A 14617-nucleotide genomic window follows, 5' to 3' on the forward strand; every position below is an offset into this window, starting at 1 on the left:
ACACTCTCTTCCAAAAACATAAGAGATGACTCTACACATAGACATCACCAAATGGTCAATACAGAAATCAGATTAATTATATTTGTAGCCGAAGATAGAGAAACTCTATACAGTCAGCAAAAACAAGACTGGGAGCTGAGTACCACACTGTTTTGCTACCCAAAACTGGCTCAGATCATGAACTCCTTGTTGTAAAATTCAGACTTAAATTGAAGAAAGGAGGAAAAATCACTAGGCTATTCAAGTATGACCTACATGAAATCCTTATGACTATACATGAGAGGTGATGAACAGATTTAAGGGATTACATCTGACTGAGTGCCTGAAGAACCATGGACAGACTGTACAGAAGGCAGTCACCAAAGCCATCCCAAAGAAAAAGAAATGCAAGAAAGCAAAGTCATTGTCTGAGGAGGCTTGCAAATCGCTGAGGAAAGAAGAGAAGTAAAGAGCAAGGAAGAAAGGGAAAAATATACACAACTGAATTGCAGAGTTCAGTTCCAGAATATAGCAATGAGAGATAAGAAAGTCTTCTGAAATGAGCAACGCAAAGAAATAGAGGAAGACAACAGAATGGGAAAGACTAGAGATCTCTTCAAGAAAATTGGAGAGATCAAGGGAACGTTTCATGCAAAGATCCCTTATTGAATAGAAATAGTATGGACCTAACAGAAGCAGAAGAAATTAAGAACAGGTGGCAAGTATACACAGAATAACTGCACAAAAATAATTTTAATGACCCGCAAAAACATGATAGTGTGATCACTCACCTAAAGCCAGACATTTTGGACCTTAGGAAGTGGGCCTTAGGAAGCATTACTAGGAACAAAGCTAGTGGAGGTGATGGAATTCCAGCAGAGCTATTTAAAATCCTAAAAGATGATGCAGTTAAACTGCTGCACTCAATATGCCAGCAAATTTGGAAAACTCAGTAGTTGCCACAGGACTGGAAAAGGTCAGTTTTCATCCTAATCCCATAGAAGGGCAATGCCAAAGAATGTTCAAACTACTGTGCAATTGTGCTCATTTCACATGCTAGCAAGGTTTTGCTCAAAATCCTTCTAGGAAGGGTTCAGCAGTATGTGAACTGAGAACTTCCAGATATACAAGCTGGGTTTAGAAAAGGCAGAGGAACCAGAGATCAAATTGCCAACATTCACTGGGTAATTGAGAAAGCAAGGGAATTCCAGAAAAACATCTACTTCTTTAATGACTATGCTAAAGTTTTTGACTGTGTGGGTTGCAGCAAACTGTAGAAAATTCTTAAAGAGATGGGAATGCCTGACCACCTTACTGTCTCCTGGAAACCTGTATGTGGGACAAGAAGCAACAGTTAGAACTGGACATAGAACAACTGACTGATTCAAAATTGGGGAAGGAGTACGACAAGGCTGTAGATTGTCACCCTTTTTATTTAACTTCTATGCAGAGTACATAAGGCAAAATGCCAGGCTGGATGACTCACAAGCTGGAATAAAGACTGCTGGGATAAATATCAACAACCTCAGATAAGCAGATGATACCACTCTAATGGTAGAAAGCTAAGAAGAACTAAATAGCCTCTTGATAAAAGTGAAAGAGGAGAGTGAAAAAGTTGGCTTGAAACTCAACATTCAAAAAACTAAGATCATGGTATCCTGTCCCATCACTTCATGGCAAATAGATGGGGAAAAAATGGAAACAGTGGCAGATTTTACTTTGTTGGGCTCTGAATTCACTGTGGAGGTGTCTGCAGCCGTGAAATTAAGTGTTATTTGCTCCTTGGAAGGAAAGCTATGACAAACCTAGAAGCATTTTAAAACACAGAGACATTACTTTGCCAACAAAGGTCCATATACTCAGTTTAGTAGCTCAGTTGTGTCCAACTTGTTTTGACCCCATGGACTGCAGCATGCCAGGCCTCCCTGTCCATCACCAACTCCTGGAGTTTACTCAAACTCATGTCCATTGAGTTGGTGATGCCATCCAACCATCTCATCCTCTGTCATCCCCTTCAATCTTTCCCAGCATCAGGGCCTTTTCAAATGAGTCAGCTCTTCACATCAGGTGGCCAAAGTATTGGGAGTTTCAGCTTCAACATCAGTCTTTCCAATGAACATTCAGGGCTGATTTCCTTTAGGATGGACTGGTTGGATCTCCTTGCAGTCCAAGGGACTCTCAAGAGTCTTCTCCAAAACAACAGTTCAAAAGCATCAATTTTTTGGCACTCAGCTTTCTTTATAGTCCAACTCTCACATCCATACATAACTACTGGAAAGACCATAGCCTTGATTAGATGAACCTTTGTTGGCAAAGTAATGTCTCTGCTTTTTAATATGCTGTCTAGGTTGGTTATAGCTTTCCTTCCAAGGAGCAAGCATCTTTTAACTTCATGGATGCAGTCACCATCTGCAGTGATTTTAGAGCCCCCACCCCCACAAAAATAGTCTGTCACTGTTTGCACTGTTTCCCCATCTATCTGCCATGAAGTGATGGGACCAGATACCATGATCTTAGTTTTCTGAATGTTCAGTTTCAAGCCAACTTTCTCACTCTCCTCTCTTACTTTCATCAAGAGGCTCTTTAGTTCTTCTTCACTTTCTCCCATAAGGGTGGTGTCATCTGAATATCTGAGGTTATTGATATTTCTCCCGGCAATCTTGATTCCAGCTTGTGCTTCCTCCAGCCCAGCATTTCTCATGATGTACTCTGCATATACGTTAAATAAGCAGGGTGACACTCCTTTCCCGATTTGGAACAAGTCTGTTGTTCCATGTCCAATTCTAACTGTTGTTTCCTGACCTGCATACAGATTTCTCAGGAGGCAGGTCAGGTGGTCTGCTATTCCCATCTCTTTCAGAATTTTCCACAGTTTGTTGTGATCCACACAGTTAAACACTTTGGCATAGTCAATAAAGCAAAAGTAGATGTTTTTCTGGAACTCTCTTGCTTTTTTGATATTCCAACAGATGTTGGCAATTTGGTCTCTATTTCTTCTGCCTTTTCTTAACCCAGCTTGAACATCTGGAAGTTCATGGTTCACGTACTGTTGAAGACTAGCTTGGAGAATTTTGAGCATTACTTTGCTAGCGTGTGAGATGAGTGCAATTATGCAATAGTTTGAGCATTCTCTGGCATTGCCTTTCTTAGGGATTGGAATGAAAACTGACCTTTTCCAGTCCTGTGGCCACTGCTGAGTTTTCCAAATTTGCTGGCATATTGAGTGCAGCACTTTCACAGCATCATCTTTCAGGATTTGAAATAGCTCAACTGGAATTCCATCACCTCCACTAGCTTTGTTCATAGTGATGTTTCCTAGGGCCCACCTGACTTTGCATTCCAGGATGTCTGGCTCTAGATGAGTGATCACACCATTGTGATTATCTGGGTCATGAAGATCTTTTTTGTACAGTTCTTCTGTGTATTCTTGCCACCTCTTCTGAATATCTTCTGCTTCTGTTAGGTCCATACCATTTCTGTCCTTTATTGTGCCCATCATTGCATGACATGTTCCCTTGGTATCTCTAATTTTCTTGAAGAGATCTCTAGTCTTCCCCTTCCTATTGTCTTCCTCTGTTTCTTTGCATTGATCACTGAGGAAGGCTTTCTTATCTCTCCTTGCTATTCTTTGGAACTCTGCATTCGAATGGGTATATCTTTCCTTTTCTCCTTTGCCTTTCGCTTCTCTTCTTTTCACAACTATCTGTAAGGCCTCCTTGGACAACCATATATATCCTACCATGTGCAAAATAGAGAGCTCGTGGGAAGCTGCTGCGAAGCGCAGGGGTCTTTGCTCCATGCTCTGTGATGACCCAGCGGGGTAGGATGGGGGTCCAAGAGAGAGGGGATATCTGTATACATATGGCTGATTCACTTAGTTGTGCAGCAGAAACTAACACAACACATTGGAAAGCAATTATGCTCGAATTTTAAAAAAGGTGAACCAAATACCCCTAGTCAGGGGTCAGCATGTTCAAAAAAACAAAGGCATGAAACAACAGAAGATTATACCTGGGAAACTTTAGAGCCCTGTGTTTTTAGAGTGTTGGGAGGTGAAAGTAGAGTAGAGTTACTTCAAGTCTGGTCCTTGGACCAGCAGCTTTGGCATCACCCGTGACCTGTTGAGAGCTGCCAGTGTATGGGCCCCAGCCTGCCACACGGAGTCAGAACCTAAGGGGCTGAGACCCAGGAAACTCTGTTTTCAGTAAGCTTGCCCACGGGCTGTCATGCACATCGAAACTTGAGAACCACCGAGTTAGAGAATCAAGTCAACTAGACCTACAGAATGCCAAAAGCTGGTCTGAAAAGACCAATGTGTAGCAAACAAATGCCAGAAGATCTTAGACATCATGACTGGCTCCTTGTGGGCCTGCTTTTTAAACCTAATAACATCCAGGAGGAATCCAGTTGTAGAAAATGTCATCACCAGAAGACTTAAAGCAAAACAGGTTACTTCTAACAAGATGCCTTAAGAGCCAGGTCCTGTTGTGTCTACAAATCAAGATCACAGTTATTTTTGTGACGGGAACAGCCCGTGTTGTCTGTCTGGGTTACCAGCACACCTAATTACAGCAGCATCCCCAGTACTGTAACAGATACGGTCTCCCGCCCGGGAGATTATCCCGTGGCCGAACAGTTTTGAGCCAATTTAAACAAAAACAAAACCGACTTACCTCATTCTTCAATCATCACTAATTAAAGACACCCTTCTGCTAGAGGCAGGCGGGGCTTTTGCTTTCTTTTAAAGTTGCAAACAAGCCCTGGAATAAAGACTTTACAGAGATACTTTCTTTTTTTTTTTTTTTGTGGGTACCTTCCCCCCCCCCCATTTATTTTTATTAGTTGGAGGCTAATTACTTTACAATATTGTAGTGGTTTTTGCCATACATTGACATATAGTTTCTATTAATGAATGCAGCACGAGGATGCCACTTCACAGGCATTTAGAAAAAGCACAACTGAAATTGCTGGGCTGGAACATGGAAGTCTTCATATCAACATGTAATTAGAAAAGTGAGCTGCTGCGTCATCTTCCTCCTCCTCTGCTCTCTGCTCTCCTTTGAATCCCTGATGCCTGGGGAGTGGGGCTCTTGGTGGCTACTATTTTACTTAGCGACTAAGCAGGAAGCACATGATGTCAATTACAATGATGACAGTACTGACCCTACCATGGCCCTCACTTCAACCCTGGGACCTGAATGTTTATCTGTATCATAATTTAACCCTCATAACAAGCCTGAGTTAGGTGTTCGTGTTCTAGTTCCATTTCATAAGGGAAGAAGCTGAGCACAGAGTGATTAATAAACTTGCCTTAGAGTCTGTGTCCTTAACCACCATGTAATATGGTCTTTCCAGGTTGCCTACATTCATTCCTTCATTTCCTCTGCCAGACAACCTTGAAAGATAGATGTTATCTGCTCTATTTTTTCAGGTGAAGAAATGAAGGATCAGGGAGATTATAATTTGCCCAAGGCCACCTAAATAGTAAGTAGAAGGGTCAGAATCTAACCTGATTACAAAGCCCATGTTCCTCCCTCCACTCCATACTCCTGCCGGCTACAGTGCATGGGCGGATAGTAGAAAAGAGTGTTGGAAGGTTCTGGGCTGTTCATTTTTATTAGCTGCACCTAAACGTGGCTTATGTTACAGAGAGATGAGGTCCTCCAGGCAGGAGATAATGTGACAAAACTAGCGGTCACGGATCCCTAAAGAGCGGAGTGTGAAAATGCATGGCTGATCAGTTTACCCAACATCTTCAGAGGGAGTTAGAATTTGGCAAAGAGGTGAAACTCTCAAGCCACTCTTTTGCAGAACTCTCAAGGAGGAGGAGGCCCTTTTTCTGGTGATGAGGCTGCCCTTTCAAACAGACTCTTCTTCTGCAATGGCCCAGACAGTGGCTGGGCCAGGCTATAGCCCAAGCCAGATGCTAATGGCTCCTTCATGGGCTGTGATTTCAGTCACTTGCTGCTCTGGCTAAATGAGGTGAAAACCACAGACAACATACTTCTTGTCATTTTACTGTTCTCAGAAATCTGGGACAATAGGAATGGAAGAAATTTCCAGCCAAGGTCAAACTTAATCTTAGGCACGCATATGCATAAACACACACACACGCATGTATGCACATTTGACAACTGAGCCAAATGTATTTTTGATGAATGATTAGTGTGTGCTAAGTTGCTTCAGTTGGGTCCAACCCTTCGTGACCCTATGAACAGTGGCCCCCCAGGATCCTCTATCTGTGGGATTCTCCAGACAAGAATACTGGAGTGGGTTGCCATTTCCTCCTCCAGGGGTTCTTCCTGGCCCAGTGATCGAACCTGTGTCTCTTGCATTGACAGGCAGGTTCTTTACCACTAGGGCCACCTGGGAAGCCTCGTAATGATTTAGTGGGGCTATCCAAGAATCTGGCAGAGTAACATTTGAAGGGGTTTTAGCACAACCTTAAGATTTATGAGTGCTATTAACCTCCTTATGTTATCATTTTTCCAAAATAATTAACATAGCAGCAGAAAGGGGTTTTCCTTAGGGGGTTTCCAAACAGGGGTCTGATCACTTTATCCATCCTTAAGTCTGTAGTGCCAAAAATAATGAACAATCTTATACTCATACCACTGGGGGCTTTTCTACATTAAGAGGAGGATCTGCACTATGGGGAAGAGAAACAACGACTAGTTCAATTCAGTCATTCACTGAATTTATTATGTGGAGAAAGCTTGGAGAAAAAATATATCTTAAATTTTTAAAATAAAATGTTATACAATTTTAATCAGCACTCATTAGAACCAATTTTAATGACCTGCTAACTAACTTTTCCAAACCCACCGAGTTCTGAGATGGCAGAACTGTGTCTTATCACCGATAATGACCCCAGTGCTTAAAAGAGTGCCCGGCACATGGCTAATGCTGAGTAACTATCTATGGAGCAACCGTCTTACTGGGGTTCCTTCCAGCTGACCACTTGATGATGAGGACAGGGATGGTGGTGGTGGTGGCAGAATACTTGGGAAGCAGCGTCCATCTTCCTCCAAATGATGCTATCAACAGTTAAAACTACCGTCCTCATCCTAAAGGGGCTTCCCTGGTGGTTCAGTCGGTAAAGAATCTGCCTGCAATGCAGGAGACCCAGGTTTGATCCCTGGGTTGGGAAGATCCCCTGGGGAAAGGAATAGCTACCCACTCCAGTATTCTTGCCTAGAGAATCCCATGAACAGAGGAGCCTGGCGGGCTACAGTCCATGGGGTCACAAGAGTCAGATACAACTTAGTGACTAAACCACCATATCATCTGAAAGAGGAGGGACGTCAAGGTTAGTGAATCTTTGTTACATGCCAAGGTGATGGTATTAATAGAACCTGCTAGAAAATGTGAGGGCTGGGACAGAAACTGACATGCCCCTGATCCCCAGTGGAATCTCAGTTCTTAGTTTCTGTTCTCGTCTGCCTGTCTGTGCGGCAGGCTTCAGGTGGTGAGCTTAAATTCTTGCCTGGGGTCAAGAGGAACAGTCCTGAGGTTATTTCAACATTATTTTTGTGTGGAGAGAGGGAAGTGTTTCTATTTTGTACCACAGTCTGTGTGCATCTTCCTTTTGGTGACCGAGCCCTTTGGAACTCACCACTGGTGATGCCAAAATGACTCCAAAGTTTCTCTGTAAGTTCCTTTTTTTGAATCCCACCCTGAATCTCCCAAACACAAAGAGAAGCTCTGTGACAAAGTAGGAATGAAGTACTCAGAAAGGTTCATAAAAGCCAATATAACTTGTAATTAAAATGCAGTGTTTCCACTATGATAAACTAGTAATTAAGCCAGATGGAAAAGGGTAACATTGAGTAAGATATAATTCATAAAACTGTTTGATGCTCAAGGAAATACAGACTTAATGAAGAGAAAGATAATTTTTTTAAAAATCTGAAGACCCTGAAACCTTTCATAAAGGCTTTAGACACAGATAATGCTGACACTTTAATTCCAGTTTCTCTTTGAAACCTTTCTTTCCTGTTCTTTGTACCTGAGATAAGGGTGATATTACAAGGCATTCTCATACTTGACACCCTCATTAGATTGATTTGGTTCATATGTAGACCAAAAGATAGAGGGAGATAAAAGGGGAGTGGGAGGGGAGGGCTTCCCTGTGGGCACTGGGCTGGGCTGGGGTGACTGGAGAAGATGAGAGGCAGCGGAAGGGAGGTGTGGTTAGAGATGAGACACTAAATATATGAGCTCTGAGTGGAGACCCAGACATGCCCCTTGAGAAAGAAGCTCAGCAGTGATGAGAAAAAGCAGGAGCACACCTGTGTGCACTACCTTGTCTGTGTGCTTGCATGTTCTTATGTTTGGTTGTTCATTTATTCAGTGTATTAAGCATCTTCTTCATGCCAGCAAAATGCTCACAGATAAAGCCAGGATCCTCACGCAGCTTACAGTTTTGTGGGGAAAAGAGACAATAGACATGCAAACAAATATATATATATATATATATATATATATATATATATGAATGAAATCACAGATAGTGATGATAGCCAGGATGAAATTGAGACACTAGGAGAAGAAATAACAAGGGACCCAAACCAAGAGGAGGGACCTCTCCTAGAGGATGTCACTTGAAAGCCATGTCTGAGGAAGAACTAGGAAAAAAGCCATGTATGAGGAAGAACTAGAAGAAAAGCCATGTATAAGGAAGAACTAGAAGAAAAGCATTTCTGGGAGAGGGTCCAACAAGACAAACGCTACTGATGAACCTATTTGCCGGGCAGGAATAGCCAGAGGTGAGAAGAATGGACCTGTGAACACAGGCAGGGAAGGAGAAGATGGGATGAACCGAGAAAGTAGCACTGACATATGTATATATATATATACACTGTCGTGTGTAAAAAGAGATAACTACTGGGAAGCTGCTATATAACCCAGGGAGCTCAGCCCAGGGCTCTGTGATGGCCTAGAGGGGTGGGATGGCAGTGGGGTGGGAGAGAGGCTCCAGAGGGCGGGAATATATGTATACATAGGCTGAGCACCTAAGAATTGATGCTTTCGGACAGGAGCTGCAGAAGACTCTTGAGAGTCCCTTGGACTGAAAGGAGATCAAACCAGTCAATCCTCAAGGAAATTAACCCTGAATATCACTGGAAGGACTGATGCTGAAGCCTAAGCTCCAAAACTTTGGCCACCTGATGCAAAGAGCCGACTCACTGGAAAAGACCCTGATGCTGGGAAAGATTGAAGGCTGGAGGAGAAGGGGATGACAGAGGATGAGATGGTTGGATGGCATCACCGACTCAATGGACATGAGTTTGAGTGAGCTCCAGGAGCTGGGGATGGACAGGGCTGCCTGGCGTGTTGCAGACCGTGGGGTCGCCAAGAGCTGGATATGACTTAGAGACTGAAGAACAATAGCTAATTCATGTTGCCACAGAGCCGAAACTAACACAAAATTGTAAAGCGATTATACTCCAATTAAAAAGCCAGTCTCTCTCTCTCTCTCACACACACACACACACACACACACACACACACACACACACACAAGAACCAAGGACCTAGAGAGACAAGGAACCTAGCGTGTCCTAAAAATTGGATAGAAAGCCAGTGTGACTGCAGCTCACCGGTTAGCAGGGAGAGAAATGTGTGATGAGCAAGAAGGCATGGGCAGGGTGGGTCCATGAAGAAACCCAGGACAAGCTGAAGAGTCAATTGAATTCTAAGGGCGGGCGGAGGCCGCTGGGGGTGTTTGAGGGAGGGAGTGACAGGTCAGAGGAGATTCTGACCTGAACCAGGCCCCGGCATGTGGGAGGATAATGTGTTGGGGGTCAGGGTCCAGCGTGCTCCTCACAGGGGCACGTGTCCTCCTGTTCCTGTTAGAGGCACTGCACAGGCTGGTCAACCGGAGTGCTGCTCGCCTTTTGGCATTTAACAGGTGGCAGGACACTCGGTGTGAAGAATGTGGTCTTTGAGAGTTTGGGATTTTACAGAGTGCTAGACAACAAAGGGGGCTTCCGAGGTGGTGCTAGTGGTAAAGAACCTGCCTGCCAATGTAGGAGGCATAAGAGATGTGGGTTTGATTCCTGGGTCGGGACGATCCCCTTGAAGAGAAATTGGCGAATCTCTCCAGTATTCTTGCCTGGAGAATCCCATGGACAGAGGAGCCTGGCAGGCTACAGTCCATGGGGTCACAAAGAGTGGGACGTGACTGAAGTGACCTAACACTCCTACAGACAACAAAAGTGGGAGACTCACAGAGTACTACAACTTTCTCTTCGGTTTTTGTTGCTGTTTAGTCGCTAAGTCTGTCCTACTCTTTGTGACCCTATGGACTGTACCCCGCCAGGCTCCTCAGTCCATGGGATTTCCTAGGCAAGAATACTGGAGTGGGTTTTCATTTCCTTCTCCAGGGCATCTTCTCGGACCGGGGATCAAAGCCATGTCTCCTGCTTTGGCAGGCAGATTCTTTACCACTGAGTGACTCTTTTCACAAGACAAAGTCTATTTTAAATCCCATCCCCCCAAAAAAACCCAAAATATAAGAATAAAATCTCAGGGGGGAAAAAAACCAATTTTGTAGGAAACAATATACCATCCTTGTATTTTCAACATTTTGATTTAGAAGCAGTGAGAACCTCTTTCCAGGCTGCGTACACACCTCCATAGCAGTGTTCAGAGCATCAATTTTTAGGAACCATCAAGCCCCCTCTTTCTCCCCCATTTCACAGGTAAAACAAGGTGGGTTCAGGAGGCACATGACTTTCTCAGGGTGATGATGTGATTTAAGGGCAGAGGACCAAGGCCCCAGTCTTCTGACTCTGGGTTCATTCTCCTTCCATTACATCATCATGCTGTATATTCTTGCTGATTTCTTCTGCTCTGCCAGCTTTCAGATACCGTCCCATCTATTCCTGTCCAGGGTGCAAGCTGCTGGCCATTTTCACTTCCCTGCCAAGATTTCTGAGAGCTAAGACACTTATCAAGAAACAAGTACTCAGCAAAACAGCGCTCAGCCTGGAGCCTGACAAATTGGAATTCCATTCTTTATGAAGAAGAGGAAGGTGTGTCTTACCTGATCTTCAGATACGCTGCAACTCCAAACACCAGTAACACCACAGTAATGACCGTCACCGTGATGGCGGCGATGCTGCCTGGGGAAGAGGAAAGCAGAGCAAGAAGGTGAAGGAAGGGTGTTCATTTCAGATCATTCTGCAACAAAACCCAGGGGATTAATTCTGTTATCAAAACACTTCTCAGGTTAGGCTAAGTTCAGTCAATGGCCACTGTTTATTAAGACCTCCTGGGTGACCTGGAGTTCAGAAAACAGGCCACGGTAATATTTGATTATTTTTAAGAATACCATCAATCTGTTGCCACTGCTGCTGCTGTTTGCAGGCAAAGTGGATTTAAAATCTCCTGAAGTCCCATTTTCTTCTTTAGTATGTTTTAGCTTGTCTTTCTAGCACTCGCAAGATATTGGAAGAGCTAGGATGCTTAATCAAAGATCATGACAAGATAATGCAATTAAAGTTTTAATAAACCAGAACCACACAGCTACATCGGCGTCCAGTTCAAAAGGGTCATCTTGGTAGGAAATGTGCTAATTTTAACGACGCCATCAAATCAAAGCATCATAAAAAATAAAACCCACAGCTTTTATTCTTGGTGAATTAGATTTTGTAGAGGATAAAGTCAAGTTTGGTATATAAAATAAGGTCAGGACTGTTAGGTAACACTATTTTTTGTTTGTAGAAATAACCAGGTACAATTATAAAGTAATATGAATGTTTTATTGTGTAGTTTAGAATCTGGCTCCAAAGGCAACTATTAGGGCAACTTAAACAAAACAAAACAGAACCTTTTGAGCATGTAACCTTATGAGAATAACCACATTGCTTCCACAGATGACTACTTTGGAGCACAGCATGCTTTTTGTGTGAGCTGGTGACTAATAATGTATATATTTCAGTTTTATTTCACCTCAGAAATGCAAGAATCAATTGGGCCCTTGTCTCTTAGTTAAAGTGACTTTTTGAAACTAAAATTGTTATTAGGGGCCCCATTTACTATTTCAGGCCACTGAGAAATTATTTTCTACTTGAACAAATGAATGGGACTCTTAAACACATTGGGAAGAGCTTCAGATCTAGAAGATGTAGATTCAAGTGTGGTTCTGTCATTATTAGCTGTCTGAATGCGGGCTATTAACCCTGTTGACTCACACACTGCTCACCTGCTATATACACCTTTATCTACAGAAAGAAGAGCTGCTCTACTCGTCTGCATAATTTTAAGAAAATTAAATGAGATGCCCTATGCACCAAGATGGTGCTAGTGGTAAAGAGCCTGCCTGCCAATGCAGGAGATGTAAGAGATGTGGGTTCAATCCCTGGGTCAGGAAGATCCCCTGGAAGAGGGCATGGCAACCCACTCCAGTATTCTTGCCTGGAGAATTCCATGGACAGAGAGCCTGGTGGGCTACAGTCCATAGCGTCACAAAGAGTTGGACATGACGGAAGCAATGTAGCATGCATGCACCCACGTGCACCAAGCTAAAGCCCTATCCAGATATGACTTCCTGGACCAGTGCCCATCTTTTATGGACCCATCAATGTGATGGATCTGCCCCACATTTTTGGAGATATACCATTTGTAGATTATTTTGCCACTTCTCCTATTTTTCCCTCTCTTATGAATGGCTTTTGTGTATTGTGCTTCTCATTAGTCATTCCACCAAAGGAATTAGAGCAGAGCTAAGAAGCAAATCAGTCTACCTGTGAACTCTTTAGTAACTCCCCCAAGGTTTGGGTGAAAGAAGGCTGCAGCAGACATCCATGCCCCCACTGGTTATAATTTCTAAAAGGCCAAGGAGGAATTGCTAACATCGAGACCAAGACCAGACCTTGATTCGTCTACACAGACTGACATCGTGCACCATTTCAAACCTCCCTCACCCTGAACACTCACATACCCATCTCTCTGCTCCTAGAGTCGTTTAGAGCCAGATTGGCATAATTATCAGTAAACGTCTCATTCCCCATTTACTACTATCAAGATATGATTATGGCACCAAACACTCAGATATGCAGACTGGATCAAGCAGAGAAAATTCAAGATCAGATCCCCTTATGGAAAACCTCTACTCCTACTTCGAAAGGCGGCACTTAGGTTCCTGGTCTTCAAACTGTGCTGAAATTAGAACAATTCAAAGTTCACCGAAGCCTCTTAATAGCTGTTTTAAGAGCTTGAGAAACGAGGATTATTACTGCCCAATAAAATAATGGGGGTATTTCAGGATTTAAAAAGATACACTGATTGCAATTAAGAGCAGTTTTGAAAACTGACTGAATTTAATCTCGTTTACGAAAAATGGGAGAAGAGAAAGAATATAGTTGATTTCTCTGTCAGACCCTTCTCTCTTGCCCCAGGATATGTTTAATATAAGAAATCATAGGTTTGACCTTTCCCAGAATTTCTTCCCTAACTCTAGGCTGTTGGATCTTCTGCTATTCTGTGATTTACTGGATTTTTTTTAATATACCACCGCTTATTGAAGATAAAACAGGCAGTTCCCACTGTACAACAAAATGGATCAGCCATACATAAATGTATATCCCCCCTCTTGGACTTCCTTCTCCTTCCCTAATGTACTCGTCACCACAGTACATTAAGCAGAGTTCCCTGTGCTATCCAGGGTGTTCTCAATAGTTGTCTGTTTTATATAGAGTATCAATAGTGTATATATATCAGTCCCAATCTCCCAATTCATCCCACCCCCTGCCCCTTTCTTCCTTGGTATCCATATAATTGTTCTCTACATTGTAAAGCAACCACAGTTCAATAAAAATTAATTAAAAAAAAAACTTAATGGAGATTCCACAAAGCTTTGGTTTAGGTGAATTACATTTATTGTATTTGTCATAATAGAAATTCAAACTGAATTTGTCATTTAAAATAAAACACTAAACCTTAAAAAAAAACAACCCAGCACTTCCCCAACTCATGTCGCTATTGTTTTTTATTTATTTATTTATTTTTTATACAGCGAGAGGTAGAATGACTCATTTCTTCTCTGACTGGTGGCTGTCTGGCCCTTGGTGTAGACAAGTCTTCAAATAAGGCTCTTCAAGGCCACCCTTCTTGGTCATAAAGGACAGCCCATGTGACCAAAGCTGGAATCAGCAGGTGATGTCCCCTCATGAGCCCGTGAGGGCAGCTGAGCAAAGGGGCATTTCTGAGGATTCTTACTGCCCAAGAGGAGAATGAAACATGTGAGGTAAAATAGACTATACTTAAATACTTGGGCCAGTTTATTAACTATTCTGCCACCCACCAGCTCGTCTTAGAGGGTGCCACCGTGGGGGCAAGGGTCTTCTGGAACTGGAAGGCTTTCATCAGGCCCCTGTTCTGGAACGTCTCATGTCCCGAGCTTGTTCTCACCTCCATGGCAGCTGCCGCCATCAGAAGCTGCTGAGAAGCCCCTCCTGGGAAGTACCACACCTCAGGACATCGCGGTCTGAACATCTGAGGGGACTGCTGAGCCAACACGAGCCCAATTGTATATAGGAACTGAAAAGGCTGGATTTCCTCCTTGCAAAAATAAATGCCATTTCCCCCTGAGTTCTGGTTAAAGTAAGCTGGAATTTCCCGTCACTTCCTA

The 14617-nt window shown here is 43.1% G+C and overlaps 1 protein-coding gene across 1 annotated transcript in view; it reads right to left on the reverse strand.

The window, feature by feature from the left end:
• Nucleotides 1-14617, reverse strand: part of PARM1 (prostate androgen-regulated mucin-like protein 1) — a 123582-nt gene that overhangs the window by 9842 nt on the left and 99123 nt on the right. The window contains exon 3 of the mRNA XM_043906472.1: nt 11030-11108. Within this exon, the coding sequence (XP_043762407.1) occupies nt 11030-11108 (79 nt within the window). The remainder of the gene's footprint in view (nt 1-11029; nt 11109-14617) is intronic.

Source organism: Cervus elaphus, chromosome 6 (genome assembly GCF_910594005.1).
Source record: "Cervus elaphus chromosome 6, mCerEla1.1, whole genome shotgun sequence".
Taxonomy (NCBI): domain Eukaryota; kingdom Metazoa; phylum Chordata; class Mammalia; order Artiodactyla; family Cervidae; genus Cervus; species Cervus elaphus.